This window comes from Geotrypetes seraphini, chromosome 14, assembly GCF_902459505.1.
Source record: "Geotrypetes seraphini chromosome 14, aGeoSer1.1, whole genome shotgun sequence".
NCBI lineage: Eukaryota > Metazoa > Chordata > Amphibia > Gymnophiona > Dermophiidae > Geotrypetes > Geotrypetes seraphini.
In genome coordinates this window covers 22,574,098-22,591,867 of record NC_047097.1, presented here as the reverse complement: position 1 = coordinate 22,591,867, position 17,770 = coordinate 22,574,098, and the positions used below count along the sequence as shown (strand labels likewise).

The 17,770-nt window shown below is 43.3% G+C and overlaps 2 protein-coding genes across 11 annotated transcripts in view; one reads left to right on the top strand and one right to left on the bottom strand.

Annotated features, from left to right (window-relative positions):
* FAM227B (family with sequence similarity 227 member B) overlaps positions 1-17,770 on the bottom strand; it is a 413,569-nt gene that overhangs the window by 40,065 nt on the left and 355,734 nt on the right. The window contains exon 16 of one of the 9 annotated variants that reach the window (XM_033920256.1): positions 5,257-5,321. The exons of the other annotated variants lie outside the window; for them this stretch is intronic. The gene's annotated coding sequence lies outside the window, so the exon portion shown is untranslated. Of the gene's footprint in view, positions 1-5,256; positions 5,322-17,770 lie in introns of those variants that run through there. 9 annotated transcript variants of the gene reach the window in all.
* The window catches only part of GALK2 (galactokinase 2), a 136,387-nt gene that overhangs the window by 40,227 nt on the left and 78,390 nt on the right, over positions 1-17,770 (top strand). For both annotated transcript variants that reach the window (XM_033920263.1, XM_033920264.1), the window contains exon 4: positions 3,030-3,120. In XM_033920263.1, the coding sequence (XP_033776154.1) occupies positions 3,030-3,120 (91 nt within the window). The remainder of the gene's footprint in view (positions 1-3,029; positions 3,121-17,770) is intronic.

Below are 17,770 nucleotides of genomic sequence, written 5' to 3'. Positions count from 1 at the left end.
TTGGGTTCTATTATCAACTGCTGGAACATTCTCCTTGTAGATAATCCAGGTTGTCCGTATTTCTAGAAAACCCCACAATAGGGACACCCCAATCAACATCTGGCATGTTAAAATCACCTATTAGTAATACTTCTCCTTTTACAGCTATATTCTAAGGGGGAAATTCTATAACCAACGCCTATATTTAGGTGTTGGTAGGCGCCCTGCCGTTGCCTAAGTAAATGAAAAATGCAGTCAGAACTGGCAGTGTTGAAGCGCTACCGACACCTAAATAAAAGGCAGCTGAAATGGCTGCTGGAATTGCGGCTAGATAGCCGCTTTAGGCCATGGAACGCCAAAGTAGGCATGGCCAATGCTGGAAGTGGCATTAGGTGGGCTAAAGCGGCTACCCAGCAGCGATTCACACAAGATAGGCGGCTGAAATGTAGGCCTGGAAAACCCTGGCCTACATTTCAGCTGCTTATCTTTGCTGCTAGAACGCAGCCACCAATCACGGCAGAGGAATTCCCTCCTTCTCCCATCAGCTAAGTGACAGCGACTCCCCAAAGTCACGATTCTATAACCAGCACCCAAGTCGGGTTGTCTGTCAGTCATTTTAGGGTGCCGATTAGAGAATCACGGCTTTGGGGAGTCACTGCCACTCAGCTGATGGGGAGGGGGAATTCCCTTGCCACGATTGACTGAGCGGCCGCTGCAGGGAACCCTTGAACCCCACCGTAAGTCGGCTGGCAGGTGGGATACCCACTCCCTCCTGCTGCTACCCCTGAACCCTGCGGCTGGAAGGATGCCCACTCTCTCCTGCTGCCATTCCCCGCTAGCATCCCCGGCAGGAGGGATCAAACAGTCGCTGTGTTCAAGTGAAGCCCACAAAATCATTCTCTTTCTGGAGCTCCATCTAGATTGTGAGCTGCTTTTCTTAGAGACTCCTAAGAGGGCATTGTTTCTTATTTCCCTTGCACCTTTCTAAATTCATCCCACCCATAACATCTCCTGGTTGGTTCTTCCCAATCACAGCCTCATTTGGAAGCTCTTATTTTTCATTTGTCTTGTTTCTCTTAACTGGATTGTAAGCTTCAAGTGGTATGAACTGTCTATGTGTCTTTCTAAACTGCTACCTACATATTGAATGCACTATACTACACTAATCATGATGGTGATGGTAGTTTACCCTCTATCTTTTTAAATAAAAATGTAAATCCCTAAAGTCTACTCTGTATCCACATGATGTCACCATTATGCTGCACTCACTGATAGATAGGACTCTGAAACTGTCGGCACAATGCGCGGCAGTGGCAAAGAAAGCGAATAGAATGTAAGACATGATAAAGAAGAGAATCACGAGTAGATCGGAGAAAGTTGTAATGCCGCTTTACAGATCAATGGTCAGATCACACTTTGAATACTGTGTCCAACTTTGGTATCCCAACCTAAAGAAGGATATAAAACTGCTGGAGAGGGTGCAGAGATGAGCAACGAAGCTAATAAAAGGTATAGAGAACTTGGAATACGAGGAACGACTTAAGAGACTGGGATTGTTCTCCCTTGGGAAAAGGAGACTGCGAGGGGATATGATTGAGACTTTCAGAATACTGAAAGGAATCGACAAAATAGAGCAGGAAAAAAAAATTATTTACAGAGTCCAATGTGACACGGACAAGAGGACATGGACTGAAGCTGAGGGGGGACAAGTCCAGGACAAATATCAGGAAGTTCTGCTTCACGCATCTGGAATGCTCTCCCAGAGGAGGTTATTGCGGAATCCGCCATCCTAGGATTTAAAAGCAAGCTAGATGCACATCTCCTTACGAGAGGCATAGAGGGATATGAGTGACTAAAATTATGCCAGATATACACCTGGCTGGGCCTCCGCGTGTGCGGATCACCGGACTTGATGGACCGTAGGTCTGATCCGGAGATGGCGGTTCTTATGTTCCAATAATACATAGCAGAATTGACCAAGCAATGAAGTACAGGTTGTGCACAGGCTGGCAGAGTTTTATTGGCCTGCCACCATGGGAAAGAAATTGTAGCAGGAAATATTGGGCTTTTTTGTCTTCAATTAATTTCCACTCTGGCTGGTTCCCTTATTCATTGTTCCATTACCTCCTAACATATCACAAAGCAAAATATTTTATAATGCAGCAAATATTAACCCCACAGTCTCTTGAGCATTATTTTGTCTAAATTCCACAATAATAATAATAATAATAAATAATTTAGGGGTCTTTTTATTAAGGTGCACTAACTAATTTAGTGTTCGCTAAATGTTAAGGCACCCATAGAATATAATGGATGCCTTAGCATTTAGCATATGTTAATCTTTTCTTTTTTTTTTTTTAAATTCTTTATTGATTTTCTAAACTTCAAAAGTGCAATACACAAATATATATCATATAATAAGTTAATAAAAGCACATTCAACTTACAAATATGCATAACCAACCATCCCCCCCAATGATTATTCAATAAAACACAGAAACAATCTTTAGTGTGCACTAAATCAGTTAGCATACCTTAATAAAAGGACCCCTTATTGATGTCAGTAAGACATTCAAGCAATCAACATTGAATTTTTTTTTTTAGCCATTCTTGATATTCATCAGCTGACCAGCTAAGTGTAAGGTTACCATATGGCTCCAGAAAAAGGAGGACAGATTGAGACATAAAACCCAGATATAATAATAGTAATAATAATAATAACCATCATCATCACTTTATTTTTGTATACCGCCATACCACATAGTTCTAAGCAGTTCATAAACTGTCCTTCTTACTTCCATTGCTTTCAATGGAAGTAAAACCCGGATGTCTCAATCCGTCCTACTTTTTGTGGAGCCATATGGTAACCCTAGCTAAGTTATAGCAGCCAAAGATAGACTGGCACTTGTTCCCACGGCTTAGTAAAAGGGGCCAAAGCAGGAAGAACAATGGGAATAAATTCAAGGTTGCTTCAGTTTTTAGTTTTCTCAGGAGGTGGCAGCAGTGAGCTTCTGTAATAGACTGACCTGCATATTCTCATTATTTTCACAGGGATTTCACTACTAATGCCAATAATATTCAGATTGAAAAAACAAAACCTTTATGGCACAACTACTTCCTATGCGGACTGAAAGGAATTCAGGTAAAGTTCAAATTATTAGTTACTCATGCATTTCCAACTATCATAAGCCTGTACTACGCTTAGATTTAATATGGAGTTTGCATTTAGAGACTTCAGTTGGTATTCTATAAAAAAAAACCCCAACCACATTTAAAAAAGAAGGATCTTGATATTCTTACGTTTTTATGTTTAATTTACTGTTATTTCTAAATGTTTGATTAAGAAAACATCATAGCACCCAGATCACATTAGTTTCCTATGTCATAGGATGTCATTTATGCCAAAAAAGGAAATGCAATTATTTATAATTTTCAGCCTACAGAGTTCCCCATTAGCAATTACAGGAATCCCCTCCCTCTTCCCGTAATCCCACTCTGTCCTCTCAAAAGTACAAAAAAAGAAGCATTTGCATTTTTGTTTTCATATTTTTTATACATTCAAAAACTTAAAGTTTGATTTATGCAAAATAAATGTGACTTCAGGGGTCTTTGGACCACCCTTGAGTGCTGCTTTTCAGCTCCTGCTCTTTCCAGTGTGAATAGTTACATTACTAAAAACATAACATAGCAGAAAAATTTATTTCTATACTGCAATACCATTAAGTTCTATGCGGTTTGAGGGACTCTAAAGTGGATACCTTTGAGCCTGATAAACCTCTTTTACATTCTGAGGGCTTCTAGGGAGGTGGTAGATGAGGGGGAAATAGATAAATTAGTTTCACCAGACAGTTTGGATCTGTCTAATGTTTTTGAGTCCTCTAAGGACACAATCACAAAACATGCTACACTCTTGGTAGCTTTCAAAACAGAACTAGAGAAACAGGTTATTTTGAAGTTGTACTTTACTAAGAAGCAAGCTCTGTTTTGTGGCCGAGTGTTAATATTTCTTGATGTCTCTAAGCAGACTCAGATAAAGAGGAAGCAGTTTCTATTGCTTAGTCCTAAGGCCTTAGCGGTGGACGCAAATTTCTTCTTAAAATTCCCTTGTAAATGCCTTATCTCATTTGCAAGTGACAAATATGTGTTTCTGGATCCAGTCCAGTTAGACGATTTTAGAACATAAGAAGCGCCATCTCTGGATCAGATCTTCGGTCCATCAAGTCCGGCGATCCGCGCACGCGGAGGCCCAGCCAGGTGTACACCTGGCGTAATTTTTAGTCACCCATATCCCTCTATGCCTCTCGTAAGGAGTGCATCTAGTTTGCTTTTAAATCCTAGGACGGTCGATTCCGCAATAACCTCCTCCGGGAGAGCATTCCAGGAGTCAACCACTCTTTGTGTGTAAAGCAGAACTTCCTGACATTTGTCTTGGACTTGTCCCCCCCTTAGCTTCAGTCCATGTCCTCTTGTCCGTGTCACATTGGACACTGTAAATAACTTTTTTTTCCTGATCTATTTGGCGATCGTGAATATAGTGAAACAGCGAATAACATGGTGGGAGACCTGGCCTGTTCCTGAAGGAGAGGCAAAACGGTGAAGAAAGTGCTGGGAATCAGCGATTTCTCTATGCAAAATGATGTAATTTGGGGGGAGGAGCCAGCAAGCTAAAAACCGTGACTAATCGAAACCGCAAATGCTGAAACCGCAAATACGGAGGGAGAAGTGTATGTTGCGGATAAATGGCAACAAGATTTTGGTATGTATTCTGTGGATGCGTTGAAAGCAAGCCTGCAGGCTGGTTCTTATCTAGTGGAGAGTGTACATTTGCATGAACTGCACTATAAATTTATTCTGCAAATGTACATTCATCCTGCACAGGCAAAGAAAATGGGAATGCCTCCATCAAGGTGCTTTTCAGAGGCAAAGCAGTGAATTCTGACAGGAGAAATGGTAAAGGTCCTATAAAGGTAAGTTCTGCATATGTTGAAGCAGGTTAAAAAAAAAAAGTACCCCAAAGAAAATGGAGAATATATTTTTCCTTGCATTTCCTGATAGTGTTAAAGAAGAGAGAGCTTTTGCTGCTAGAATATGAGAGGTTGATATTCAGCATGGTTTAAGCAGGTGGGAGAGGCCCTGGATGCAGGGAAGGGGGATCCGGACTAACCAAACACAGACCGTGTCAGTCAATTATATTTTTAAATTTGTGGCACATTTCATCCATATTAATAAAGACATTTTACTACTTTGATTCCTCTCGACTTCCTGGTCGGAGTATTGTTGAGATTCCATTTTTTGTGTTTTGTTGTTTGACTGTGGAGATTTTTTTGGTCCTTCTTTTATTGTCTTGGAAAAAACAGAGATAAAAGTTTAATTGATCATTTGTCCTTTTAAGTTATGCCAACAGTTTCAATGTTGAGGCTTCAACGCATAATTTGAATGAAAGTCTATATAACGTTAATGGTTACAAACATCCAAATGACATAGGGCTCCTTTTACTAAGCTGCGTTAGCGTTTTGAGCGCCCGCAGCATTTTAGCGCGCGCTAAACCCACGCTACGTGGCTAGAACTAATGCCAGCTCAATGCTAGTGTTAAAGTCTAGCACATGCGCTATTCCGCGCATTAAAGCCCTAACGCGGCTTAGTAAAAGGAGTCCATAATGTAGTGGGCATCCAACTGAATATTGCAGTGTCTCATGAGCGGCAGTCCGACTCGGATAAGTGCCAGCAGCCCTGGATGGTCAAAACCAGATTTTCAATGCTGGTACCCGGACATGGCCTGACACTGAATAACCAAGGGCTCCTTTTACTAAGGTGCACTAGCGTTTTTAGCGCACGCACAAGATTATTGCGCTCTAGCCGAAAAATTACCGCCTGCTTCAAAGGAGGCGGTAGCAACTAGCGCACATGGCACTTTAGCGTGCGCTATTACGAGCATTAAGGCCCTAACGCGCCTTTGTAAAAGGAGACCCAAGTCTAATTCAGCCGGCAGCAGTCAGGATTTTTTTAAAAACACAAACACTGAATGCTACTGGCTCAATAATGGAAAATTACTTTTTTCCAGAAGCAAACATATTTACATTTGCAAATTCAAAGCGCTCTCAACGGACGCATGCTTTATTTGAATTTCCTTCGGTCAATGGCTGCCAGTACAAAAAATATCAATGTCTTTTGTCATTTCAATCTGCATTATGGGATAAAGATTTGAATTCTCTAATAGTGACCTCTAGTTCATATCAGCACTTTAGGACACAATTGAAAACGTATCTGTTTACAAGATTCTTGGGAAATTAAAGTACTGTATTCAATTGTATATGTACAGTATTTATTTTATTTCGTAAACTGCATAGAACTTTTTTTTTTAAATTGATTTATTTATTACATTTACATAACAAAAACACAGGTATATCCAGTTCAAACATAGCATATAAATGCTCATCAAATAAAGTCAAAGGCAATCGTTATCAATGATCAAGCCAACATTTAATGGCCGAGAGTGCCAAAGCTTAAAAAAAAAGGTAAAATAAAGTTTAACATCTTGGCAGGCTAAGAGATGTGGCACATTCTTTAAATCATCAATTACACTCTCCAGCAAACAAAATAATAATTTAAGAAACTATCTGCAAAGATTTATTTCTAGAGCAATGGTCAGACCACACTTGGAATACTGTGTCCAACATTGGTCTCCCAACCTAAAGAAGGATATAAAACTGCTGGAGAGAGTGCAGAGACGAGCAACAAAACTAGTAAAAGGTATGGAGAAACTGGAATATGAGAAACAACTGGGATTGTTCTCCCTTGAGAAAAGGAGACTGCGAGGGGATATGATCGAGACTTTCAAAATACTGAAAATACTGGTCGGAGCGATGGTGGCATCTGTTGCTTTTCTCAGATCAACTCCTATTGAGGAAATCTGCATGGCTGCCACTTGGTCCTCGGTTCATACCTTCACCTCTCACTACTGTCTGGATACCTTTTCCAGATGGGATGGCCAGTTTGGCCAGGCAGTTTTGTGTACTCTGCTCTCCTAAATTGCCAACTCTCCCTCCGTCCCTTTTTGGTTAGTTTGGAGGTCACCCACATGTCGAGAATATGCTGCCTGCTTGTCCTGGGATAAAGCACAGTTACTTACCGTAACGGGTGATATCCAGGGACAGCAGGCAGATATTTTCACAACTCACCCACCTCCCCAGGTTGACTTCTTTGCTAGCTATATGAACTGAGGCCACGCTGAGGAGACAGCGCCCTGACTCGGGCGGGAAGGCACACGCGCATGCACGGTACACTCGCAAGCTTGAGGATCTTCAAGTAAGTTTTTTTGCGAGAATGTCTGCTCGGGGCTCCATGAATGACATCATCCACATGTCGAGAATATCTGCCTGCTGTCCCTGGATAACACCTGTTACGCTCAGTAACTGTGCTTTATATATTGCCTATCAAGGTTATCTAAGCGATTTTACAATCAGGTACTCAAGCATTTTCCCTATCTGTACTGGTGGGCTCACAATCTATCTAATGTATCTAATTGCTAAGCACGGGAAGACAAGCACTACTCTTCCAGTTTGATATCTCCGTGGCTTTCAACTCTGTTGACTACCAATTGCTCCTGACCAAATTATCAGAAATTGGAATAACAGGGTCAACAGTGAAATAGTTCACCGACGTCCTACAAAACCGGGAATATACAGTGGTGCCTCACACAACGAACTTAATTGGTTCCAGGAGCAAGTTTGTTATGCGAAAAGTTCGTTATGTGAAACGCGTTTTCCCATAACAATACATGTTAAAAAAAATAATTCGTTCTGTAGCATAAAATATGCTAAGATGACATAAAAAAAGATAAATTTTTGGTTATTATTTTTATTTAGATACATCTAAAAACATAATTGTTTTTTAAAACAACACACATTTTTTAAATTTAAAGACAGACTAAGTAGAGTCTAATTTTACAGTGAGAGAGGGCAGAGTCTCAGCGGCAAAAACTGGGACTTAACTGTTCATTTTTTTTTTTTTTTTCTACCGTGTTTCCCCGATGATAAGGCAGGGCCATCAAATAAGACAGCCCCCCCTTTTTAGAAAAAAATGTAAAATAAGGCACCCCCCTGCAAATAAGCCACCCACCGATACCTGCGCTTACCCGAATCGGGGGGTACGGTGGGTGACTCCGTGTGGTCCCTGGCACCCCCGACACGATCGGGGCAAGAGGGAGCTCAAGCCCTCTTGCCCCCCCGACTCCCCGACACGATCGGGGCAAGAGGGAGCTCAAGCCCTCTTGCCCCCCCGACTCCCCGACACGATCGGGGCAAAAGGGAGCTCAAGCCCTCTTGCCCCCCCGACACGATCGGGGCAAAAGGGAGCCCAAGCCCTCTTGCCCCGCCGATTCCCCAACTCCCCGACAATATCGGGCCAGGAGGGAGCCCAAGTCCTCCTGGCCACGGCGACCCCCTAACCCCACCCTGCACTACATTACGGGCAGGAGGGATCCCAGGCCCTCCTGCCCTCGACGCAAACCCCCCCTCCCCCCAACGACCGCCCCCCCCCAAGAACCTCCGACCGCCCCCCCAGCCGACCCGCGACCCCCCTGGCCGACCCCCACGACACCCCCAACCCCCTTCCCCGTACCTTTCTGTAGTTGGCCGGACAGACGGGAGCCAAACCCGCCTGTCCGGCAGGCAGCCATCGACGGAATGAGGCCGGATTGGCCCATCCGTCCCAAAGCTCCGCCTACTGGTGGGGCCTAAGGCGCCTGGGCCAATCAGAATAGGCCCGGGAGCCTTAGGTCCCTCCTGGGGGCAGGGCCTGAGGCACATGGTCGGGTTGGGCCCATGTGCCTCAGGCCCCGCCCCCAGGAGGGACCTAAGGCTCCCGGGCCTATTCTGATTGGCCCAGGCGCCTTAGGCCCCACCAGTAGGCGGAGCTTTGGGACGGATGGGCCAATCCGGCCTCATTCCGTCGTTGGCTGCCTGCCGGACAGGCGGGTTTGGCTCCCGTCTGTCCGGCCAACTACAGAAAGGTACGGGGAAGGGGGTTGGGGGTGTCGTGGGGGTCGGCCAGGGGGGTCGCGGGTCGGCTGGGGGGGCGGTCGGAGGTTCTTGGGGGGGCGGTCGTTGGGGGGAGGGGGGGTTTGCGTCGAGGGCAGGAGGGCCTGGGATCCCTCCTGCCCGTAATGTAGTGCAGGGTGGGGTTAGGGGGTCGCCGTGGCCAGGAGGACTTGGGCTCCCTCCTGGCCCGATATTGTCGGGGAGTTGGGGAATCGGCGGGGCAAGAGGGCTTGGGCTCCTTTTTGCCCTGATCGTGTCGGGGAGTCGGGGGGGGCAAGAGGGAGCCAGGCGGAGAGAGGGCAGTTAAGCGCAGTGCCTGCGCGGAAGGATGCAGCTCGGGCGACTTCGTTGTGTGAAACGAAGTTCGTTGTACGAATCAAGACATAAAGTTCGTTGTGCGCAGCGTGCGCTGTGCGAGGCGTCCGTTGTGTGAGGCACCACTGTACGGTCAAAAAAGACAGAGAGTTCTCCAACTCATGGAAGGCATTCTGTGGAGTCCCAAACAGCTTCCCGCTATCACCTATCTTATTTAACTTGTTAATGAATTCACTCGGACATATCAAGCTAGAAGACAAAACCATACTGTCTTATGCAGATGACATTCTTCTCCTCATTCCCATAACCTATAAACTCAAACAACGTAGCAAAAATCCAAACTTGGGCAACTATCAACAAACTAAAACTAAATGCCACCAAAATGAAAGCCATCTGCTTCTACGCCGCTCAGCAAAACACATTGATGAGTATCATTCTTCAATCTGGCATCGCCCTCACAATGGAGAAATGCTCCAAAGTGCTAGGCTGCATCCTAGATGACACTCTTACGATGGAACCACAAATCTCCAACCTTCGAAAAAAAGACCATCTTCACCATGCGACAACTGAGACTCAGTAAGCCATACTTCCACCCACATCACTTTGCTCCGATCGTCCAGATGATGGTCCTGCCTCAACTAGACTACTGTAACTCCGCTTACTCGGGAATCAACACTACTCTAATCCACAGACTCCAACTCATACAGAACACAGCTGCAAGACTCATATTCACCCTAAAGAAATATGAGTCAATCATAGCCCACATCAAACAATTACACTGGTTACCCATACCATCGCGGATAAACTTCAAAATATCATGTTTCCTACACAACATATTTCACGGAAACTCAGCCGCCCCTTTCATCCAACTATTCATAACGGCTTGGTCCACCTCTAGGAGAATCCTCAATAGAATGCAATTAAACATGCCATCCACAAAAAATCTCCACTACAGGAGAATCTTCCACTCCATGTTTACCTTTCTGGGAAAAAAGACTTGGAATGACCTCCCAGATGCAATCAGATTGGAAACTAGCTACACCTTATTCCGGAAGAAACTGAAAACTCTTCTCTTCGACAATTGAGGGTGATTCAGAACACGGCAGTTCGCCTTATTTTTGATTTACAGAAATGGGAGCATATTACTCCTTTTTATCAAAAGCTTCACTGGCTGCCATTGGAATCCAGAGTTCTATTTAAGTTCTCATGCATTTGCTATAAAACACTATTTGGCATGCTACCAGGCTATCTTATTCCTCATTTTACTTTGAATTATACTAACAAGAGCTCTTGAAGAATACACTTGTTTGCATATTCCTCAATAAAATCTTATTGTTACAAAAGGTTCCTGGAGAGAACCTTTTCTTTTCAGGCGGCCAAACTGAATTCATGGCTTGCCAAAACTGTGTTAGAAGTCTCCTCTTATCTTGATTTCAGAAAACAAATAAAAACTCAGTTATTCACTAGGCAGGGTTCCTAATGTATCTTAATATTTAACTTGCTTTTATTCTTTTTAAAATTATTTGTATTCCCTCCTATATCGTATGTATCTAACTTGCTGAATTTTAAATGATTCGCATTGTATGTATCATGTTTAAATTGCTGTGAACCGCCTAAAACTTTCGGGTATGGCGGTATCTAATATAATAAAGCCCTAAGTGCATGCGCACTCCCACCTGCGTGTGCCTGTTTTCCGTGCGCTGTAGGGACCTGCAGGTAGGAGTGCGTATGTGAAGCCTGTCAGCCTCCAAGAAGCATCGAAGGACTGGCTAGGTAACACACTGCGACTCCCCCTCCTCCAACACCCCCCCCCACCGCCGACCCTACCCGCCACACCACGCCGCAACTCCCCTCCCCCCCGCAGAGGGAGGGAGGGAGAGAGAGACAGAAATAAAGACACACAGACATATATTCTAGCATCCGTTAATGTAACGGGCTAAAATACTAGTATAAAAATAAATTATTATTATTAATTAAATCTTTATGTCCCTTCTTCCCCTCCTCTCTCATGCCTTTCCCTCAGTCCTCCCCTGCCCTTTCCCCTCTCTCTCCTTTCTATGTAAGGCGCCTAGAGCCTGCACAGGTTTGAGCGACACACAAATGGAAGATTAGATTAGTAAAATGACTCATTTATTTTTATGAGGATATGCTCTCTATTCCACAATTGTTTTGTTTTGATTTTAAGACACTCTTTTGTAGATTCAAGTTTTTGGATTGGACAATAAGCTTTTGTAACAGTGGTCCTTCTTTTTATTTTTATGTATTTGTCAGTCTGGATGCATGTTCACAAAATAGCATTTTCACAAGTCTTTCTTTATGGACCGTTTGTCCCATTGTAGCTCTCTGCGAGTGGTGTTCTTTTGCTGATGCGCAGTTTGAGGCGATTCAAAATATAATTTTTATATAATCTATAAACTGCAAACTCTTATGTTCATGTATTTGCAATTCCATTTGAATGGCCAAGTGGTCTAAGGCACCAGCCTCAAGAGGTCATGCTTCCTAAAATGAATGTTCTGGCCCCACTTCTGGCACAAACCTTTGGTGCGAAGTAGAGAATGACTTGGGGACAAAGTCCCTGCAAACTCTGTCTCTGCCCCTGCCCTTGTAGGCTCCGTCCTCATGAGCTATGTTCCCATAACTGCCCTGTCCCACAAGCCTCGAACACTTATGATTTTATATCTAAATCTTTTTTTATTAAAGTATAAAAAGGGATAATATTCTTTACAACTTGTTTAAAAATCACAAATCGACACTAAACTAAACTAAACCTTAAGCTTATATACCGCATCTTCTCTATAAAGATAGAGCTCGACTGAGCAAGATGTAAATATGATTATGAAATTGTTCTTTAAAAATTCACAAAAACTATTTGGGGAACAGAAAATATGGATTTATCCCGTTGTCGCTAAGACCACCCTAGAACGGAGGAAAGAATTTCTATCTATGCGTCAAGAGACTATTAAATTAGGAGCAACGTTTCTTTTAACATATCCCTGCAAATGTTTGGTTAGGTATTTAGGAGTTAAATATACATTTTTCTCTCCAAATCATCTGAAGGAATTCTTAGATGTTAAGAAGATCGTCAGGGAATGAAGGATAATGGAAGTAAAGCAGTTGTTTAGATACATTAAGCCTATTTATTTTAACTAAATTCCTCTTTTAATTTTCTCTCATAAATCATTGCTTGACCATCCCCCCCAGTATAGTGGTCTAAGAAGGGGATAAAAAATATATTATTGTAAGATTGATTTTCAATATTCTTGATTTGTTTTTTTTTTCCCTCCCTGTGTTTAATGGAGCAAGATGTATTCTTGTAAATTTTGATGTATAATTAGAAATAAAAAAAAAAAAAAGATAGAACTCGACACAGTTTACAGAGTTTAAGAAAGGAAAATATAAGAATTAGTGGTTATATAGAGAGCAGCGGAATTTACATTTTAGAAAATAGCCACATTTTCAGATGTTTTCAAAATAATTGGAAAGAGCCCAGATTACGCAGCTGGACAGGAAAGTTATTCCATAGCTCAGTAATTTTAAAGTAGAGAGATTTCCCTAATTTTCCAATATAGATAACGCCTTTTAACGAGGGGAAAGATAATTTAAGCTTTTGGATAGATCTGGTAACATCAGGTCTGGTTTTGGTACAATTGTCCCAAAGATTCAGTTGCCTATGTTTTTACCTCATCTGAGAAGGTAATTGGATTGTCTTTCAGGCATGGTGTAGAAGAGAACCTAAACTGTCTAGTGGACGAACAGGAAAATAAGTGTCTATTAAATGTTAGAAATGCTCCTTGATGCCAGCAACGATGGATGAATCTGTTGCAGTAACAATAAGATGCTTGAGTAGCTGGGCACATGATGGACGGACGTTGCAGATGTAGGAGTCTGATCAGCAAACAAGACACAAATGATGTCATTTAACAGTAGCTCATTGAAATCCAAAAGCAGCTTCTGCTGAATCATTGAATTCATTTGCCAATTGTCTAAGACATGTTAAGTTTTTACATATTGATATTAGTCTCAAGTTTTTAGAGAAAGTCCCTGTACCCATCCCCATCCCTGTCTCGTCCCCATCTTCACCCTATCCCAGGCATAATCTTTGTAAAGGGCACAGGCTTCTGTCCCCCCCCTCCTTCCCTCGTACCTCTTTAATTTTTCCTGTACAAGAAGCATTACGAACTTGATGCCTGCGTCGGTGTCGCCTCGCTCTGATGTCACTTCCGGGCCCCGCGCCTAGAAAGTGACATCCGAGGGATAGCCGATATGACGCGGGCAGCAAGTTCGCATTGTTGCTCTCGCCTGGAAAATTTAAAAGATACGGGGGAAGGGAAGGGGGCATGCGCGCAGCAGGAGGGGCGTGAAGGAGTTCGGGGGCGGAGAAGAGGACAGGGGAAGGGCGCCACCAGCCTCGGCACCATTTACCCTCGCATTTACCGATTCCCCTGAAACATCTCCAGTGCAGCAGAGAGTTCTCTTGTCAAGAAGGTCGACTGGATTAAAATTTTGGAGATCGGCATGATTACACTATTGGCAAGAGAAGAGAAATGACAGAATTGTTGCTATATTGACTATGGCTTTTGGTTCAAGTATTCACATGAAGTTCAATGAAAATAGAATCTATTTTATGATGTTTTGCTAGGTGAAGCTTGGATCTGGCTTTTGTTTTCCTGTTTTTAGTGGAATTTTTTTTTTGACCCATGATTGGAAGCATCCATAGAGAGCTAGTTTGCCAAGAGTTTGACATTTTGCACTGAGCTCTTTTTCCATTTTTTTCATTTATTTGTAAAGTTTAATCAATTATTGGTAGTTATAGTTAAGCTTTATTAAACTTGAGTGGTTTGTTTGCTACTATATTCAGTCTGGATAAGCCACATGGTCGTTTATTTGCCTTCATTTTTCTCTATTTACACTTGCTCAGAGGCACATATATGTATTTTACAAGAAACACTATGGGCTCCTTTTACTAAGGTATGCTAACAAATTTGCCCCAAATTCTGTATATAGCGTCAAACATTGTGCACGCAAATCGGTGAACACAGCCAATTTGTGCGCCTAACTTAATTGCTTAACAAGGCCAATAGGTGCTGATGATTGGCAATTAACGCCTCACAATTGACGCTAATTAAATGTTTCACGCACAACTTGGTAGGCGCATTCCATACGCCGGTGCGTATCAGTTCTAGTATGTGAATCTCAGAAGGGGGCATGGCCAGAAGGAGAGCATGAGTGGCTCATGGGCGTTCCTAAAAGTTAAGCGCACTGGTGTAGAATATTCCCAGTCCGTGCACAACATAGGCACAGGTATTTAGGACTGGGCTTTCTTGGCCTAAAAGGGTGCACCTACATGTTAGTGATGCATACAGCTGCTAAGCGCAATTCAATATCTTTTCTTGAATTGCGCTAGGCACCATTCTAGTCTGCTAATGGTTACCGCACATAAATGCTAAAAAGCCCTTAGTAAAGTCTGACGCTAAATCACTTGATCTTTTGTTATAAAGAAAGGCTAAACAGATTGGGGCTCTTTGGCTTGGAGAGGAGACGACGAAGGCCCAGAAGCACTAAAGCCAACGATCGTCGCTAAACCTGTTTTAGCAGCTGTAGCGATGGTCACATTTGCCAACCGGATGCAGAAAACGACTCATCGCCTGGTTTTCTGCACGATTGCTCATTCCTCGATCCATCTATGCAAATAAGCTGATTAATATTAAAACACCATATAAATTAGTTGAGCAGTTGATGCTCTAACTGTATTCTTAACTGTATCCATGACATCCTGTTTGTCTTTGGGAAGCAGAGCTGAGACTGTGATGTCATAATGCCTCCTTCCACCAATAAGAGACAACCTCACCAGTGATGTCACAATGGCTCGATTGTCCTATACTCCTCTCTGCCCTCCAACCCAGCCAGCTGATTAATCGTTCCCCTTAACTGTATCCATGACATCCTGTTTGTCTGTCTTGGCTGTTTAGATTGTAAGCTCTTTTGAGCAAGAACTGTTTTCTTCTTTGTGACTCTGTACAGCGCTGTGTGCGTCTGATAGTGCTATAGAAATAATTAGTAGTAATAGATATGAATTTATGGTGGAGTATTGTATGTGTTATTTCTAAGAATGAGAGAGTGCCTGCGGAGGGATTGAATGCAACTGCTAGTTATAAATATGGTTTCAATATGAAAGCTCCCTTCACGGATTCAATAAAAAGTTGGATAAGTTCCTGCTGGAACAGAACATACGCAGATAATGCTAATTTCAAATAGGGCACTGGTCTTTGACCTAAGGGTCGCCGCGTGAGCGGACTGTTGGGCACGATGGACCACTGGTCTCACCCAGCAGTGGCAAATCTTATGTTCAGAAAAAGGAGAATTGAGACATCCAGGTTTTACTTCTACTGAAAGTAATGGTAAAACCTTGATGTCTCAATCTGTCCTTTTTCTGGAGCCATATGGTAACTCTATTTATAAACAGATGTGGAAAGCAATGGTACTGGTAGACAAGTCAATGAAGCCATCTGTGCAATATGCTGCGGCGGCGAAAAGGGCAAACAGAATGCTAGGAATAATTAAGAAGGGGATCACAAACAGATCGGAGAAGGTTATCATGCCATGGTACGCCCCCACCGGTTATCATGCCGGGCCATGGAATACTGCATTCAGCACTGATCGCTGTACATGAAGAATGACATAGTACTACTTGGAAGGGTCCAGAGAAGAGCGCCTAAAATAGCTAAGGGCCTGGAGGAGTTGCTGTACAGTGGGAGATTAGAGAAACTGGGCCTCTTCTTCCTTGAAAAGAGAAGACTGAGAGGGGACATGATCTAAACATTCAAGATAATGAAGGGAATAGACTTGGTAGATAAAGACAGGTTGTTCACCCTTTCCAAGGTAGAGAGAATGAGAGGGCAACTCTCTAAAGTTAAAAGGGGATAGATTCCGTACAAACATAAGGAAGTTCTTCTTCAACCAGAAAGTGATAGAAATCTGGAAAGCTCTTCCGGAGTCTGTCATAGGGGAAAACACCCTCCAGGGATTCAAGACAAAGTTAGACAAGTTCCTGCTGAACCGGAATGTACGCAGGTAGGGCTAGTCTCAGTTAGGGCGCTGGTCTTTGTCCTAAGGGCCGCCGAGTGAGTGGACTGCTGGGCACAATGGACCACTGGTCTGACCCAGCAGCGGCAATTCTTATGTTCTTATGAATAGCCTTACTGGGTCAGACCCATAGTCCATCAAGCCCAATAGCCCGTTCTCACGGTGGCCAATCCAGGTCCCTAGTACCTGGCCAAAACCCAAAGAGTGGCAACACTTTAGCATCTCAAAGAATAGCAAGATTTTGGAACTCCAATGAAAGCAACATTCCAGATTTGTGATTGTGATGTCATAATGCCTCATTCCACAGTGCCTCAGAGCCAACCTCATCAGTGATGTTACAATGGCTTCATTGTCCTATACTTGGCTCACGTAAGAACATAAGAATGGCCTTACTGGGTCAGATCAATGGTCCATCAATTCTAGTAGCCCGTTCTCATGGTGGCCATTCCAGGTCCCTGGTACCTGGCCAAAACCCAAAGAGTGACAATATTTCAGCATCTCAAAGAATAGCAAGATTTTGGAACTCCAATGAAAGCAACATTCCAGAGCTGAGATTGTGATGTCATAATGCCTCATTCCACAGTGCCTCAGAGCCAACCTCATCAGTGATGTTACAATGGCTTCATTGTCCTATACTTGGCTCACGTAAGAACATAAGAATGGCCTTACTGGGTCAGACCAGTGGTCCATCAAGCTTAATAGCCCATTCTCACAGTGGCCATTCCAGGTCCCTAGTACCTGGCCAAAACCCAAAGAGTAGCAACATTCCATGCTACCAATCTAGGGCAAGCAGTGGCTTCCCCTATATCTTTCTCAACAACAGGCTATGGACTTTTCCTCCATCCATGACAGCGTCCCTTTAAATTCCACTGTTGCATCCGGCTCCTTTTCTCTAGAAAGTACATATTTGCAGTGCCCGGGAGATCTGCGTAGAACTACTGGAGTGGTCTCTGCACTTTCTAATTCAGCTGCACATCAGTGATTTATTTGTCCAGGGATGTGCAAAGAATTTATTTGCGCAGGCTGCTGTTAATCCATTTTAACTTTGCCAATTAATCTTATGGTTCAAAATGCATAAATAAATAAATGGTGGCAGGCAGCAGATACAGTTGCAGTGCTGGCAGGGAACGTGTGGCCAGGCCTGGTGCTACTGGCTTACGCTTTTTATGCCATCGCAATCTGCTCAAAGAGGTGATGTTTATTTCAAGAGTTTGTACTGACGCCTTTTTCATCTCCCTCCGTCTAAATAAAGTAGCGTCTGACCCTTACTTTGGAGGGTCTTGTGTAAGAGGTCCTGTCTTCTTAGACTCTTATCAGCCCCCTTGCATGTTGTTTAACATTTGTCAGCCTGCTGTA